The sequence below is a fragment of the Bufo gargarizans genome, unplaced genomic scaffold, assembly GCF_014858855.1.
Source record: "Bufo gargarizans isolate SCDJY-AF-19 unplaced genomic scaffold, ASM1485885v1 original_scaffold_813_pilon, whole genome shotgun sequence".
Lineage (NCBI taxonomy): Eukaryota > Metazoa > Chordata > Amphibia > Anura > Bufonidae > Bufo > Bufo gargarizans.
The window spans coordinates 130,307-148,169 of record NW_025334706.1 but is presented as its reverse complement, the minus strand read 5'-3'; the positions used below and the strand labels follow the sequence as shown (position 1 = coordinate 148,169).

General features: G+C 47.0%; 1 protein-coding gene across 1 annotated transcript in view; it reads right to left on the bottom strand.

Annotated features, from left to right (window-relative positions):
* The window catches only part of LOC122924102, a 36,048-nt gene that overhangs the window by 8,722 nt on the left and 9,463 nt on the right, over positions 1 to 17,863 (bottom strand). The window contains exons 3-4 of the mRNA XM_044275027.1: positions 17,566 to 17,599; positions 13,690 to 13,747 (exon numbers count right to left, since the gene is read on the bottom strand). Of these exons, the coding sequence (XP_044130962.1) occupies positions 13,690 to 13,747; positions 17,566 to 17,599 (92 nt within the window). The remainder of the gene's footprint in view (positions 1 to 13,689; positions 13,748 to 17,565; positions 17,600 to 17,863) is intronic.

Sequence of the window (17,863 nt, the reverse complement as noted above, 5' to 3'; positions counted from 1 at the left end):
ATAGCTATAGGTTCCAGGAGTTTTATCAGGATCTATATGGGCTTCAGGAATATAGGGGTTTGGTAAGACAGAGTCCAGGTTCAGAGATGGATAGCTTCTTATGCAAGCTGCATCTGCCCCGGCTGTCTGGGGAGGAGGCAGAAACCCTACTTAGGCCGGTTACAGAGGAAGAAGTGGGAAAAGTGATTCAATCAATGCCTTTGGGTAAGAGCCCCGGCCCAGATGGTTTCCCCGTGGGATACTTCAAGAAGTTTATGCCTGTCTTATTACCGCAGTTCACTAATTGGTGTAACTCCATTATGTCAGGTTCACGCCTTCACAAAAAACCCTTAGAGGCAACAATAGCTATACTTCCAAAAGAAGGGGAGGATCCTCATCAATGTGGGAGCTACAGACCCATTTTGCTTCCTAATGTTGACGTGAAGATATGGACCTTGAGATTGAGTCCCTTTCTACCTGAGCTCATACACCCTGAACAAGCGAGATTTGTCCCGAACAGGGAGGGGAACCATAATTCCTGTAGGCTTATATCCAGAATACAGATGGCCAAAAGACAAACACTTTGTGTTATTAGGATTTGATGTGAAAAAGGCCTTCGACAGGGTCAATTGGGTCTTTTTACAGAAAACATTATTGCGCTTTGGAATACCAGAGAGGTTTCAACTGTATATAGCAAACCTAGCACCAGCGTTAGAGTTAATGGGACGCTGCCGGACCCCTTCCTTATTAGGAACGTCACGAGACGGTGTGCCCTCTGTCCCCCACCCTATACATCTTTGTTATGGAAACCCTCTTTCAGGCCATCAGGGACCACCCAGCCATAAAAGGGGTCCAGATTGGAGACAGGGGGCCAAGCTATGTAAATGCAGCATTTGCAGATGATCTTCTCATCATGGTCACAAACCCTATCGAGGCCTTCCCGCACCTGCTAGAGTTATTTGACCTTTATGGGAGCTTGTCCAATTTTAAGGTTAACCACTCCAAATCTGAAGCCATGAACATCTCGCCCCCTCAGACCCTCAAAACCTCAACCCCAGTTACATGGCAAGGGTCTCACATTACCTACCTTGGGGTTAAGATACTCTCCCAACCGGGTAAGCTGTTTTAACTAAATTACTTGCCATTGCTTAAAGACATCCAAACACACTTAAAGGCCCATAGGATCCCATATGTCATATGGATGGGATGGAAACATTTACTAAAAACCTTTATTATGCCCAAACTATTATATGTTCTGCAAATGCTTCCCATTTTTCTGCCCTGCTCTTTTTTCTCTACAATAAGAAATACTTTTTCTGACTTCCTGTGGAATAGGAGGAACCCTAGAATAGATTACCCAAGATTAATACTAAGGAAAGAGCATGGTGGATTTGGCCTCCCAGATGCCCGTACATACTATAGAGCAATACACCTAAAGAGATGGCTCCAAATTCAGATCCCCAACTAGAGAGCTCAAGGCAATGAAATAGAACTAGCATGTCTCACGCATACACAGAGAGCAGATCGGTGGTGTCTTAACGCCTCGCCTATAGAAGACAACCCTCTCTTGAGAGGAACAGTGTCCGTGATACGGACTGTAAATAGCGACCATGATCTCCTTGGACAACCGTCCCTAAATATGCCAGTAGAGCTCATCCCTTTTTCTGTCAGATCTGGGGTAACTGACCTCGCCCCGATCTGGGAAAAGTTTAAGAATTTCACGGTTAGGGATGTCTTGGGAGATATATCTAAGACGGTGGAGTACCCTCCACATACAGTGTCTTGCAAAAGTATTCACCCCCCTTGACTTTTTTCGTACATTACAGCCTTAAGTTCAATGTTTTGTTAATCTGAATTGTATGTGATGGATCAGAACACAATAGTCTAAGTTGGTGAAGTGAAATGAGAAAAATATATAAATAAAACTATTGTTTAGAAATAGAAAACAGAAAATTGTCCTGTGCGTATGTATTCACCCCCTTTGTTAGGAAACCCATAAAACGCTCTGGTGCAACCAATTACCTTCAGAAGTCACATAATTAGTGAAAAGATGTCACCTGTCTGCAATCTAAGTGTCACATGATCTGTCATTACATATACACACCTTTTTTGAAAGGCCCCAGAGGCTGCAACACCTAGGCAAGAGGCATCACTAACCAAACACTGCCATGAAGACCAAGGAACTCTCCAAACAAGTAAGGGCAGTGGTGTAGCTATCAGGGAAGCAGCTGCTTCGGGGCCCGAGCTCAGAAGGGGCCCAGGAGCAGTCCCTGTATTTCGTCACCCCGGGCCCCTGTGGAGGACTCGGCTCTTTATAAACAAGGCACTTTATCTCGCGGTGTGGTTGGTGGACCGATGGCCACGCCCCTCCCTTCTTCCTACTGGCTACTGTACCAGCCTGTCACCTGTGATTAGTGCGTCACCACCTACTTTTCACCGTTAGCCGCCTGTGATTGGCTACTGTATGTGTGGCTCAGGCTCTTTTTTGGTCCCGCTGGATTCCTATTGGCGGAGGACCCTGTCACTGGGCTAGTTGTAGGCTGCGATTGGCTGCCTCCTCCAGCTGTTCCTGCTTCATTCACCATTTTGTCTCCTGGAGTAAGGGGGCCAGACAGCAGTGTGTGGATGTCCATGAGTGATGGCCAGGCGAGTGTCTATGGCTCCCCTCCGGTCACCTTGAGCGCCACCTGGACGTCACTGCTTCCTGGGTGTGTGTGCGCCCTGAGTCCTCCATGCAGCAGCGCCCCCTCCTGTCCTTCCGGGGCAGGACTGTGTGATGGGACTTGTAGTGCTCCCCTCACATTCATAGCACAGGGCTGCACATGTTACATCCATGTGACACTGCGCGTACTACACGCATACTACAGCTCCTGTGACATCCGTGTGAACAAGTACCTGATATGCTGCACACTCTGCATAGTACGTAGCCGGATATTACACGCTAGTACCAGGCCGCTACTTCTAAGACGTGTTTTGTACATGTTACATGCTCCGCACAGGACATATAGAGCTTTGTGTGCGACTCCTGCTCCGTACGTAGTACACGTGACATATTACATACATGTTATGTTCATATTACATTCTCTGCAGTACATGTAACGTATCGTGTGCACCTTGCGGTGAATATCGCTCCGTACATGTGACATATTACATACTCCATAGTATGTGTGGCGAATATTACTCTGTACATATTATATACTCAGCATAGGAAACGCATACACAGAATTTCTACATTTCATGTTAACCTTGTATGTTTCACACATCACATATGTCATATGATTCACGGTTCGCACATGTTTCCTTCAACTGTACCCCCCCCCCCGGTACTGTGTAACGCTGCGTGTCCGTGTGGTGTATGTGGACCTGATGGGGATCTTTTCCCGGCTACGCGTCTCGGGTGCCTCTGTGCAGCCGATTTACTGTGACGTGAGAATGGCCGTGTTGTTTGGAAATGAGGGGGATTCTGGGGGTGTATGGGGTTTGGAGGGTGTGTGGGGGGGTTTCTGGGGGTTGGGAGGGTGTGTGGGGGGTGGGATTCTGGGGGTTCAGAGGGTCTGTGGGGGGAGGATTCTGGGGGTTTGGAGGGTGTGTGTGGGGTGGGATTCTGGGGGTTCAGAGGGTCTGTGGGGGGAGGATTCTGGGGGTTTGGAGGGTGTGTGTGGGGGGATTCTGGGGGTTTGGAGGGTGTGTGGGGGTGGGATTCTGGGGATTCAGAGGGTCTGGGGGGGAGGAGTCTGGGGGTTTGGAGGGTGTGTGTTGGGGATTCTAGGGGTTCGGTAAATCAGACGGGTCTTTACAATTGCAGCGCAGGTTTTAAAGGGGTTGAGTTGAATAGAAACTCCGTCAGCCACTGTGAATGTTAAAAAACAATAAAGTTGCTGAGAGGGGTATGCAGCAAAAAAAAGTCACAAAATAGCTGTATGAGAGGGGTATGCACAGGAGGAGGGGGTTTGGGAAGAAGTGTGTGTGTGTGAGGGGGCCCGTACAAATATTTGCTGTGGGGCCCAGTCAGTTCTAGCTACGCCTCTGAGTAAAGGACAATGTTGTTGAGAAGTACAAGTCAGGGTTAGGTTATAAAAAAATATCCAAATCTTTGATGATCCCCAGGAGCACCATCAAATCTATCATAACCAAATGGAAAGAACATGGCACAACAGCAAACCTGCCAAGAGACAGCCACCCACGCACCAAAACAGGGCAAGGAGGGCATTAATCAGAGAGGCAGCACAGAGACCTGAGGTAACCCTGGAGGAGCTGCAGAGTTCCACAGCAGAGACTGGAGTATCTGTACAGAGGACGACAATAAGCCGTACGCTCCATAGAGTTGGGCTTTATGGCAGAGCGGCCAGAAGAAAGCCATTACTGTCAGCTAGAAACAATAAGGCACGTTGTGAGTTTGGAAAAAAGGCATGTGGGAGACTCCCAAAATGTATGGAGGAAGGGGCTCCGGTCTGATGAGTCTAAGATTGAACTTTTCATCCATCAAAGAAAACGCCAAGTCTAGCACAAACCCAACACATCACCCAAAGAACACCATCCCCACAGTGAGACATGGTGGTGGCAGCATCATACTGGGGGCACTGGGAAACTGGTCAGAGCTGAGGGAAAGATGGATGGTGCTAAATACAGGGATAGTCTTCAGCAGAACCTGCCCCACTGTGCGTGATCTGAGGCTCGGACGGAGGTTCACCTTCCAGCAGGACAATGACCCCAAACATACTGCTGAAACAACACTTGGGTGGTTTAAGGGGAAACATGTAAATGTGTTGGAATGGCCGAGTCACAGCCCAGATCTCCATCCAATAGAACATCTGTGGTCAGACTTAAAGATTGCTGTTCACAAGCGCAAACATCCAACCTGAAGGAGCCGGAGCCGTTTTGCAAGGAGGAATGGGGAAAAATCCCAGTGGTAAGATGGCAAGCTCATAGAGACTTATCCAAAGCTTGGAGCTGTGATTGCCGCAAAAGGCGGCTCTACAAAGTACTGACTTTAGGGGGGTGAATAGTTATGCACATTGACTTTCTGGTATTTTGTCCTAATTGTTGTTTGCTTCACAATAAAACAAAACATCTTCAAAGTTGTCGGCATGTTCTGTAAACTACATAATGCAAATCCTCAAACAATCCTTGTTAATTCCAGGTTGTGAGGCACCAAAACACGAAAAAAGGGGGGGGGGGTGAATACTTTTGCAAGGCACTGTAATCCGCATGCCCTTAAACGTAGTAACTTTCTAGACAAATTGGAAGTTCATTCTGCTGGAAAATTACTATCTAAGAAAATAAGTGTAGATGGGGAACAGACATGGTTTGAGAAACTAATGGATAAAGACTCTGTACCGAGGAAACTAATCTCGTGCCTATCTTTCTCCCTGCTGACACCCAAGACAAAAGTCACACCGCAGTACATACAGACATAGGCCTCAGAGCTGGGAAGAGTCTTCTCAGAAACTGATATCCTGCGTATGCACTTACACTCTCACGGGTTCTCAAAGTGTGTTAGGATTCAAGAGCACTCTCATAAAGTCCTGACGCAATGGTACAAAACTCTCAAACAATTGTACTTGAGAGGTCTTCAAAACTCAGACAAATGTTGGAGATGTAGATCAGGGGAAGGCTCATTGAGCCACATATTTTGGTCATGCCCTAAGGTAATACCTTTCTGGTCAGAAATAATATGCTCAATCAAAAATATTTTAGCACGCCCCTTTACGCTGACTCCAGAGGCCGTCCTCTTATGGCTGCCTACTCCAGACGGGAAGCCCTCTAAATGGGACCTGGTCACTCATCAGATCCAGGCAGCAAGAATTTTAGTCCCAATAAAATGGTTAAGTGAAGATCCTCCCACATGGGAGCAATTCGATCAGATATGTCGATTGGAGGAGCTTGCTAGTTGGGCGGACAAGAAACATGAGAAATTCCTAAGAATGTGGAGTCCCTGGACAACACATAAATTAAATAATTCCCTAGAGGTGAAATATAAATATTGGGTGCTCTCTGAAGTGAGATCTTTCCCGACAACTAGGTATGCATAGGTCATCTTCTGTTCTAGTTGTAATATGTCATGTTTTATCATATAAAGTACTGTCTCATGAATAAAGCCTGAATATGGCTTAAATAGCCAGAAAACCAGGTGTGCTGGTTGGAGGGGGAGTGAGGGGATTATAGCCACTGCCCCCTCCCTTCAACTCCTTTCCTTTAGACCTTCCCCCCCCCCCATCCCGCCAACCACCCTTCCTCCCCCTTTTTGGACCCCCTCTCATCCTTACCTGTGAGGCGGACTGGTTGCTTCCACGTGCAGAGCTGCCTAGGGGGATAAGAGGGAGGGGCCTCATTATACACTACACTGTTCTACAATAGATGGTAATGGTACGATCCTGCCTATGATATGCCATCATGGCTGAGCAGCCTGACAGGAAAACCCACCAATATGTAGTATATACAAGTGCCAGAACGTAATGTGTAGTGAGGCCACGCTCCCTCCCCTCCCAAGCAGCTTTACAAGTGGAGGAAACCATATCTGCTCATATTTTAGGACAGGTTGCTGGCGGCCATTTAAAATCATTCCAGGAGAACTCCTTTAAGAACTCCTTCTCCAAGACCATTCCTCTGTTTGTTGGTGTTATGCAATGTATTACTCCACCTCTCTGTTCTTTTCTGTGTCCATGTTTCTTTAGAGATTTTTTTCATTTTTGGCCTGAAGAAGGGACCTCAGAGTCTCGAAGGCTTGCCTTATAACATTGTGTATTTTAGTTAGCCATTAAAAGGTATCAAATCACAATATTTTATACTGTTTTTCTTTTCTAGAGCATAAAGACTACTTTGACGGGGGCACATATCTTGGCATATCTACTATGAGGGGGGCACATATCTTGGCATATCTACTATGAGGGGGCACATATCTTGGCATATCTACTATGAGGGGGCACATATCTTGGCATATCTACTATGAGGGGGGCACATATCTTGGCATTTCTACTATGAGGGGGCACATATCTTGGCATATCTACTATGAGGGGGCACATATCTTGGCATATCTACTATAAGGGGGCACATATCTTGGCATATCTACTATGAGGGGGCATATACGTGGTCATAACTGCTGTGAGGGGGCATATCTGGGCGTAGCAACTGTGAAGCTTTTCCCGAGTCTGATTGTCCACACATCTCCTCTGTCCTTCTTCTCATCCCCTGGTATGTTGTACTGAACGTTACTGTCTCTATTTCCTGTGGCGAAACCAACCTCGCCACAGTGTTTTGGAGGGGGCTGTTTGCCAGCCTCCTGCCCCAGGATTACGGCCCTTTGAGATACTTTTGCTAACTTTTAAACCCCTGAACCTATTCAAGTGAATTTTGGATAGGTTTGTCCCCAAGTTATACTGTTTAAATTGATGTAAGTTATATGTATAGACAATGTAACCTCACAAAGTTGAAACAATTTATAATAAGTGTAACTTGTCAGCTTGGGAGGAATATGCTGGGTGTGGTTCTATTGTCCCATTGTGTGTTTAAATGGTCCTGTTGTCTCCACATGTGTATTGGCGATCTCCCCTTTGTCCTGAGAGATAATTGGATTGCCCTCGGTTGTCTCTGGGACAGAGAGGAGGAAACCATGATGCATTGTGGGGATGTGTTGTATCTGTTCTGTGTCGCAGTCTCCCTTCTGGTCCTCTAGGGGACGGGAACGATTGGTTGCTGTACTTGCATTGTGTGTGTTGTAAGATATTGATTGGTTGGATTTCAAAACCCTGTGGGCAGTACTATGTTTGTTTTTTATGAATAAAAGAGGCTGTATCTGAAGTACAGTCAGACCACTGGTGACCCTCAACACGGAGCCTTGTCTCGTTACTGGGGGGATTCCCTGTATGCTGTTAGAGACTGATTGCCAGGAGTGTAAGCCGATTGTATGCTTTTCCTGTTCGTCTGCTGGCAGCTATTTGCGAGGTTCCAGTTTGGAGTGCTATTTTGTATCCAGTTCGGGAGTTTGGTGTTCTGCAGTAGCTGTGCCTGTCTCTCCGAAAAGGGCATATCGCCTAAACGGATTTTAACCCCTTGTCTGCTGAAACGGTCCGTTACATTGGTGGCAAGCAGCGGGATCGTTCCTACAGCCAGAAGGTCAGCTACAGGAGACACCATTTCTTTGGATTTTACAACTTAAGGGCAACGCATGTCTCAGTACAGCGACCCTAAAAGCACCAGGATGGAACCAGCAGTGGAGTACAGATACTCTGTGGAGGAATTTGACCGTATGATGTGGTTGCGGCTGAACTTCTTCGGACCCAATCCAGCTGAGAAATACGTGAAGTTCGTGAGGAGTCTAGTGTTCAAGACCCTACTATACCGGGCAGAAGGTGACGGTCAGCTGCCACGTTGGGTGGACCTCCATCGGAAGTTATGGTTGCGGGACAGAGGGAGCCCAGTCTCCATTCCCCAGCGGCAGTGTGAAGTGCAGGGAGAGGAGAGCAGCGGCCTCCCTCCCCAGCGGCAGGCTGAGTTACAGGGGGCAGAGGTAGTTGTTCCTGCCCCCCAGCAGCAAAGTGATATGCCGGGAAGGCAGTGTGAAATGCAGGGAGAGAGCAACATCCTCCCTCCCCAGCGGCAGGCTGAGTTACAGGGGGCAGAGGTAGTTGTTCCTGCCCCCCAGCAGCAGCATGATTTGTTGGGAACTGGGAGCCTAGTCTCCATTCCCCAGCGGCAGCTTAACGCACCAGGGGGAGACAGTAAGCCCCACAACTGTGCAGATGGGACCGTGGTCTCTGCACTTACAGCACAGGGGGTAGGGACAGTCGGTCCTGTCCCTCAGCAACAGGGCTGTTTAGCCAAAAAGGAGACAGTCTGTCTCCCCCTCAAACAACCAGATCTCCAGCCATCTCCGCAGGGATACCAGAAGGAGGAGGTAAGCGAGCCCTCCCCTTCCCAGCTACTTCCCAACCGAGTTCTGGGGGCAGGGGATGAGCCTGCAATACCCACTGATCCCTTCCCAGTGGAAGAGCTGGCATCAGGGCAGAGAGCCGCTAGCCTCTTCTCCACCGACCCCCTTGTTACAGGACTGGCTTGTACCCCCCTCACCCCAGCGGAAGAGCTGGCATCTGGGCAGAGCGCAGTCGGCCTCTGCCCACCAAGTACCTACAGCTCCAAGCTGGAGAACCACAAAGCAAGGAGTAGCAGATGCACACTCAACAGCTGGGGACCTACAGAACAGAGCCAGGCCCCAAAATTCAACAGGTCCAGTATTGGGTTGTGGGTGGGCTGCCAGACTAACTCAGGTACCGACCGGCGTGAGGTCAGGTATCTGGTTAGTCTTCCCTGGGGGGGGGGGGGGGGGAGATGTGTGGCGAAACCAACCTCGCCACAGTGTTTTGGAGGGGGCTGTTTGCCAGCCTCCTGCCCCAGGATTACGGCCCTTTGAGATACTTTTGCTAACTTTTAAACCCCTGAACCTATTCAAGTGAATTTTGGATAAGTTTGTCCCCAAGTTATACTGTTTAAATTGATGTAAGTTATATGTATGGACAATGTAACCTCACAAAGTTGTAACAATTTATAATAAGTGTAACTTGTCAGCTTGGGAGGAATATGCTGGGTGTGGTTCTATTGTCCCATTGTGTGTTTAAATGGTGATGTCTGTCCTGTTGTCTCCACATGTGTATTGGCGATCTCCCCTTTGTCCTGAGAGATAATTGGATTGCCCTCGGTTGTCTCTGGGACAGAGAGGAGGAAACCATGATGCATTGTGGGGATGTGTTGTATCTGTTCTGTGTCGCAGTCTCCCTTCTGGTCCTCTAGGGGGCGGGAACGATTGGTTGCTGTACTTGCATTGTGTGTGTTGTAAGATATTGATTGGTTGGATTTCAAAACCCTGTGGGCAGTACTATGTTTGTTTTTTATGAATAAAAGAGGCTGTATCTGCCAGCAGCTATTCGCAAGGTTCCAGTTTGGAGTGCTATTTTGTATCCAGTTCGGGAGTTTGGTGTTCTGCAGTAGCTGTGCCTGTCTCTCAGAAAGGGGCATATCGCCTAAACGGATTTTAACCCCTTTTCTGCTGAAACGGTCCATTACATTTCCCTTCTGGGTTTATTAGGTATTTCTTTACATTGACTATTTCAATCCAGTATCTGGTTCTTCTATGATTAGGTCAGATGTAGACCCCTCCACTCTCCTTCACACCTGATTGAACTCTAAGGCCTCTTTCACACGAGGGTGACGGATTAGGTCCAGATGCGTTCAGTGAAACTCGCACCATTTTGCAAGCAAGTTCAGTTAGTTTTGTCTGCGATTGCGTTCAGTTTTTTCCACACGAGTGCAATGCGTTTTGATGCGTTTTTCACTGGCGTGATAAAAACTGTAGGTTTACAAACAACATCTCCTAGCAACCATCAGTGAAAAACGCATTGCATCCACACTTGCTTCCAGATGCAATGCGTTTTTCACTAAAGCCCCATTCACTTTTATGGGGCCCAGGGCTGCGTGAAAAATGCAGAGTATAGAACATGCTGCGATTTTCACACTCATGTACACAACCCATTGAAACGAATGGCTCAGGATTCAGTGCGGGTGCTATGGGTTCACGTCACTCATTGCACCCGTGCAGAAAACTTGCTCGTGTGAAAGGGGCCTAAGTGGTATCTTGTCTTTCAGACCTTGGTCTTTTCAATGCAACATCTTTTAAGTGCGAATCTATAAAAGAAACCTGCCATGTGATGATTGCCTCAATTCAATTCTCATATAGTATAATGTACCCTTAATTCCTCGTAGTTCTGCTGTGTCAACGGATTCACTGCTGAATTATCTCGCACTGCATGCTAATGAGGCGAATAGAGTTCAGCGTGACATATTCCTCACACTTGAGTTCAGCATTTTGTCTGCTATAAGCACTCCCCTAATCGATTCAACAGATAAACCCCTGTAACTCCATATTCCGAGCATGCGCGTAGTAGTACCAGTCTTCCGACGCCCTTTCCATTCTCCTAGTGCGCACGCCTGGTCTTCTCCTCCAGGAAGTGACGACACAGCGCTTCAAAAATTTGAAGAGAAGAAGAACAGGAGCATGCGCTGCGTACACTAGGAGGATAGAAAGGACGCCAGGAGACTGGTACTACTGCATGCATGCGCGGAATTTCTAACGACACTTGGGGAAAAAAAGGAGGTCTCAATCATTATAAGAAAAGCGGGGAAAAAGAGCGCTAAAGGTTAAACTAGTGACATCAGTACTTCATTTCCATGATTAGAGGGAAATGCACTCCGGTGGATTACAAAAATACAATATGCCTAGTGCTAAAATCAAATGCGATATACTGTTCTAGTCATGAATTAAACAAAGGGCAAGTTGGTTAATAGGGTAAAAATGATATGACACGTTCCGAGGTACCAGTCGGAACTGAAGCTGGGTTTGGTTTCAAGTTTTAAAGTCTTTTTCCACTTTAAACATCAGTTACCAAAGTTATTCAACGAAGACACGTGTGACTTCACAAATAACTAATTTCGGCTCATCGGAGCCCATACATTTTAATATAGTACAGTCGGATCTCCGTACAGTATTAGTCCGCAGTTTTGAACAGAGACTTCAGATGTAACGTACAGTACAGACCAAAAGTTTGGACACACCTTCTCATTCAAAGAGTTTTCTTTATTTTCATGACTATGAAAATTGTAGATTCACACTGAAGGCATCAAAACTATGAATTAACACATGTGGAATTATATACATAGCAAAAAAGTGTGAAACAACTGAAAATATGTCATATTCTAGGTTCTGCAAAGTAGCCACCTTTTGCTTTGATTACTGCTTTGCACACTCTTGGCATTCTTCTTGAGGAGCTTCAAGAGGTAGTCACCTGAAATGGTTTTCACTTCACAGGTGTGCCCTGTCAGGTTTAATAAGTGGGATTTCTTGCCTTATAAATGGGGTTGGGACCATCAGTTGCGTTGTGGAGAAGTCAGGTGGATACACACCTGATAGTCCTACTAAATAGACTGTTAGAATTTGTATTATGGCAAGAAAAAAGCAGCTAAGTAAAGAAAAATGAGTGGCCATCATTACTTTAAGAAATTAAGGTCAGTCAGTCCGAAAAATTAGCAAAACGTTGAAAGTGTCCCCAAGTGCAGTCACAAAAACCATCAAGCGCTACAAAGAAACTGGCTCACATGCGGACCACCCCAGGAAAGGAAGACCAAGAGTCACCTCTGCTGCGGAGGATAAGTTCATCCGAGTCACCAGCCTCAGAAATCGCAGGTTAACAGCAGCTCAGATTAGAGACCAGGCCAATGCCACACAGAGTTCTAGCAGCAGACACATCTCTAGAACAACTGTTAAGAGGAGACTGTGTGAATCAGGCCTTCATGGTAGAATATCTGCTAGGAATCCACTGCTAAGGACAGGCAACAAGCAGAAGAGACTTGTTTGGGCTAAAGAACACAAGGAATGGACATTAGACCAGTGGAAATCTGTGCTTTGGTCTGATGAGTCTAAATTTGAGATCTTTGGCTCCAACCACCATGTCTTTGTGTGATGCAGAAAAGGTGAACGGATGGACTCTACATGCCTGGTTCCCACCGTGAAGCATGGAGGAGGAGGTGTGATGGTGTGGGGGTGCTTTGCTGGTGACACTGTTGGGGATTTATTCAAAATTGAAGGCATACTGAACAAGCATGGCTACCACAGCATCTTGCAGCGGCATGCTATTCCATCCGGTTTGCGTTTAGTTGGACCATCATTTATTTTTCAACAGGACAATGACCCCAAATACACCTCCAGGCTGTGTAAGGGCTATTTGACCATGAAGGAGAGTGATGGGATGCTGCGCCAGATGACCTGGCCTCCACAGTCACCGGACCTAAACCCAATCGAGATGGTTTAGGGTGAGCTGGACCGCAGAGTGAAGGCAAAAGGGCCAACAAGTGCTAAGCATGTCTGGGAACTCCTTCAAGACTGTTGGAAGACCATTTCAGGTGACTACCTCTTGAAGCTCATCAAGAGAATGCCAAGAGTGTGCAAAGCAGTAATCAAAGCAAAAGGTGGCTACTTTGAAGAACCTAGAATATGACACATTTTCAGTTGTTTCACACTTTTTTGTTATGTATATAATTCCACATGTGTTAATTCATAGTTTTGATGCCTTCAGTGTGAATCTACAATTTTCATAGTCATGAAAATAAAGAAAACTCTTTGAATGAGAAGGTGTGTCCAAACTTTTGGTCTGTACTGTATATCTCCAAATCGAGTCCCTCCTCAGCAGATCCCCACAATCATATCTTCCTCCCACTATCCATCTCCTTCTACAACCCCTTAAACCTGAGAACCATTCCATCGACCCTTGCTCCCTTTCTCCCTCTTGCAGGAGCTCGCTCTATCTGTAACAAACTCTCCTACATTCATGACCTTTTGATCTCTCACAAACTTTGCTTTCTGGGTTTAACAGAAACGTGGCTGGCACACTTGGACACTGCCCCCCCTGTCTTAGAGGGTTTCCTTTTATGCACACACCTCCCTGCCCTGGCAGCAAACATGGTGGAGAACTTGGTCTTTTCCGATCAACTGCTCCTACAGCTCAACTCCACTGACATCCTCCATTATTCTCACTTTGTTTTAAGTATACAGTGTTCACATCTACTCTCCCTCCAACCACCAAGTAGTTGTCATCTGTTTTAATTCACATGATCAAATTGTATGGTGTCAATCAGATAGTCTTTACAGGTCAATAAGATGTAACTCACCTGACCCAGATCTATTGCCTTGCTCCCTCCTTCTTGCTTGCTCTGATTCTTCTCATTCCTGTTCGAGAGGCAGGACGTAGTCTGATAATTCAGATTTTTCTTTGTGTCCCTGTTACACCAGACATCCAGCCCTTCTACAACGACCAACCCGCTCTACTACACTGGCCATCAAGCTCTACTACACAGACTATCCAGCTCTACTACACAGACCATCCAGCTCTACTACACAGACCATCCAGCTCTACTACACTGGTGTCCTAGTAGGACCTGTTCCTAGGCCAGACTACAGTAAAGGGAGCAGGCCACAACCTACAGCCGCCCTAATCCTGACCCTGAACTCCTGACCGCATGAGCGAACCCTGAAGGCTCATGCACTGGAACCTGGATCCTGCTGACCCTGACGGTCCCTGGCATAGGGGTCAGGAATAGGAGACAAACGGTTCCTCAGGGAATCAGACGAACCAGAGTCTCCAGCTGCCTAGTAACAGGTGGAGGGAAAAGACCATATGCAGCAACTGAACGGCAGGTAAGTAGACAGTGTAACAACAGAACACTAGCAACAACCAACACTTCCCTGCCGCAGCAGAGATGAATAGACGGCACCATCTAACCGGACCTCCATGCGAACACCAGATGCACGGAAGCTCCAGGCAGCGCTGCAAACAGGCTTCAACATACAGGGAAAACATCTTGCACACATGCAGGGACAAACACCAACAACATCCCAGACATGCAACAAACAAGACGTACAACCCTGAACATAAACCCACACCAAACATACAAGTGAGGTTGGGTACATAGAGGATACAAGGGAGAAACTGGGGAGACCTTGATGACCACAAGGGTGGATCTCACTGGACAGATGGTAAAGCCAGGAGCAGTGAACCACCAGCACACACCAAACCTGGAGGAACACACAGGCTTCCAGCAGAAGCTAAATAGCCCGAAGCGACCACACCCAATCAGGGAGGTAACCCTTACAGCACCAGACAGGGGAAGGCTACAACTTAAAGTGGAAGTGCACACACCAGCCACCACGTTGCCACCGGCAACCGCAAGCATGGCACAATTGTCACGGCGCACACAGCAAAGGCCGTGACACCAGACCATCCAGCTCTACTACACAGACCATCCAGCTCTACTACACAGACCATCCAGCTCTACTACACAGACCATCCAGCTCTACTACACCGACCATCCAGCTCTACTACACCGACCATCCAGCTCTACTACACCGACCATCCAGCTCTACTACACCGACCATCCAGCTTTACTACACCAGCCATCCAGCTCTCCTACACCTACCATCCAGCTCTACTACACAGACCACCCAGCTCTACTACACAGACCACCCAGCCCTTCTACACCGACCATCCAGCTCTACTACACCAAATATCCAGCTCTACTACACAGACCATCCAGCTCTACACCGACCATCCAGCTCTCCTACATCAGCCATTTAGCACATATCTGAGTCTACAGTTCAGTTACTCCAGCACTGACAACCACCCTGCTACACCAGCAGTGTTTAACCTACCTGCTCTTCTACGCCAGCACCACCTACCATTGTCAGCTTTACTGCATAAGAGGTTTAGTGGATCCACCTCACCAGGTGAAAGTGTAACAGAAAGGTTAGGTCCTGGATCCTTAATTGAAGAACAAGAAGACCCTCATCTTTGGAGAGTCAGAGTCCACATGACCCAGCCAATTCCTTTCTGCAGAGAGTGCACATGAAGTCCCCACTAGACCAATAGCCATGACTGAGGCCACCTTAATCAGTGGAGGTCTCAGCTGTGAAATCTCACGAGTCACAAAGTACTCCCATCATCCTCCATATATTTATCTGGGGTGATCTGTAGGGTTTCCACCACAAACCCTCTGGGCTCAGTACAAGTGTGTGATGGGTCACCGAGCTCCTAGAATTGTGGTGGCTAACCTCCGGCACTCCAGCTGGTGTAAAACTACAACTCCCAAGATGTACACTTGCTTGGCTGTTCTCAGAACTCCATAGAAATGAATGGAGCATGGAGTCGAAGTTTCACCACAGCTGGAGAGCCGAAGATAAGCCATCACTGTCCTAGAAGGATGTGCGTCCACCTTCATAGTCCAGATGGATTCCTGGTTTATGATGGGACATGTAGTAAGGCATCAGAACTTCTCTACCTTCATGTATGGATTACCTACATACAATCCCAATGTGGGACAGACAGACTTTCATGGCGTAACTCAGACCGACTATCCAGCCTCCTGATCTTTGGCCTCCATGCATTGGAAATGATGTCCTGAAAAGAATGAAAACGTGTTTAAAGTGGTTGTCTAGGACTTTGATGACTTCTCATCAGTACAAGTAATCAATTTTCTGATTATTGTAGGTCGACCTTCCGCCACCCCTAGCAGTCAGCTGTTGGCTGGGGGTCTTGCCCATCAGTTCCTTCGCCTTTGTTCGGCTCAGTCCACTTGAAGAAAATGGGATTGAGTTTCCGTACCAAGCACAGCCAATATGCAATCTGGAACCAAGTCTATAGTGCTAGGAGGTGAGAGGGTCATCTGGTGATGGGTAGGCCAGTGATGTGGTCACACTAAATAGAGGAACATGCTGGCTCCAGGAGATTCGGGCAACAACCCAACCAATCTCATAGGGGCCTCAGTGTGTTCTGGGTGGGCAAACCTCTATAGCAAAAATCAAACTGAACCCCCTTTCTGGTGCTGAATCATGCCACCACATACCCCAGGGACAGTAGGTCTTGCTTCTTCTTTGTCTCCCCCCACCACCTTCCACTCTCCTCGGCCTTCTTCCAGGGGAGCTGTAGCAGCCTCATGTGCTTCCTCTACTGGTTATATGTATCCACTATATCTGCCACCAGTAGAGGTAACAGGTCATATGTGAGTCATTTTAAACTGAGGGCAATAAAAACAAGTGATGGTAATAATCTAAATTTATTTGGCAACATTATCTGAACATCGTATGGCAGTATTATCTGAGCACAGTCTGACTGTATTATTATATCATTCTATGGCAGTATTATTTCAGCAGACTGTATGACCGTATTAAATGAACTTCTAAAGCTGTATTACTTGATCACTGTATGGCAGTATTACTTGAGCAAAGTATGGTGGTTTTACGGGAGCACTGTATAGCAGCATTATATCATGGTATGGCAGTATTATTTGACCACAGTATTAGTTGAGCTTTGTATATGAGCATTATTATAGCATTGTATTGCAGTACTAGTTGGGCACACTGTATAGCACTATTAGTTAAGTAATGTATGGCAGTGTTACTTGAGCACATTGTATGGCAGTATTATATGAGCACTGTATGTTGCTATTTAGGCATGTATATGTGAATATACTCCCGCCTGTCTACTACTGGTCATTTATGGTCATGTCCGACTGCTGCTCCATCCATTGTTGAGCGCCCTCATTCAACGTCAGCATACAGGTCTCTGGCAGGTAACATTTAGCCTCAACTGGGATCATAAACTGTGGATCGGTGCCCAGGACCTTCTTATCATCTAGTGCAGAGCTCCTCAACTCCAGTCCTCAGGGCCCACCTGGCGGTCATGTTTTCAGGATCTCCTTAGTATTAGGTAGGTGATATAATTAGTGTTAATGCATCAGGACCTACCACAGGTCTTCATTCTGTGGGATATTCTCAAATCATGACCGGTAGGTGGGCCCTGAGGACTGGAGTTGAGGAGATGGGTGTCTACCTGCTCCGCGCATTATTGTGGCTCGTCTGTAACTGCAGCGAAGAATCTTCTCATTTCTTAAACCTTTCTATTTTGTCATATTCCGTTCTGCTTGTAGCTCTTTGACCATCATATATCGGGTACAGCACAGGACATCATCCACAGGAAGGCCCGCCCTGCTTACATCGTCAGATATTCCAGTTCAGACAATAGGACAACTATTAGAAGTGAAGATCACTAATATTCAAGAGAAATACAGGTGAGTCCTTCAGCCTTTGATCCAGTCAGTGCAATGACCCCAGAACAGGGGACTTACAAAGTGCTATTGTTATTTGATGCATTGTACACACCTAGCATGGGTTTGTATGAATTAGTCGGGGTTAACAATCCTGAGTCTGCCCCTGTAGAAAGTTAGGAGATGGACCTAGGTCCGCCCCTAGCTCAGACCTTTATGTCTGAGAGAACTGCAGAGCTCCAGGAAA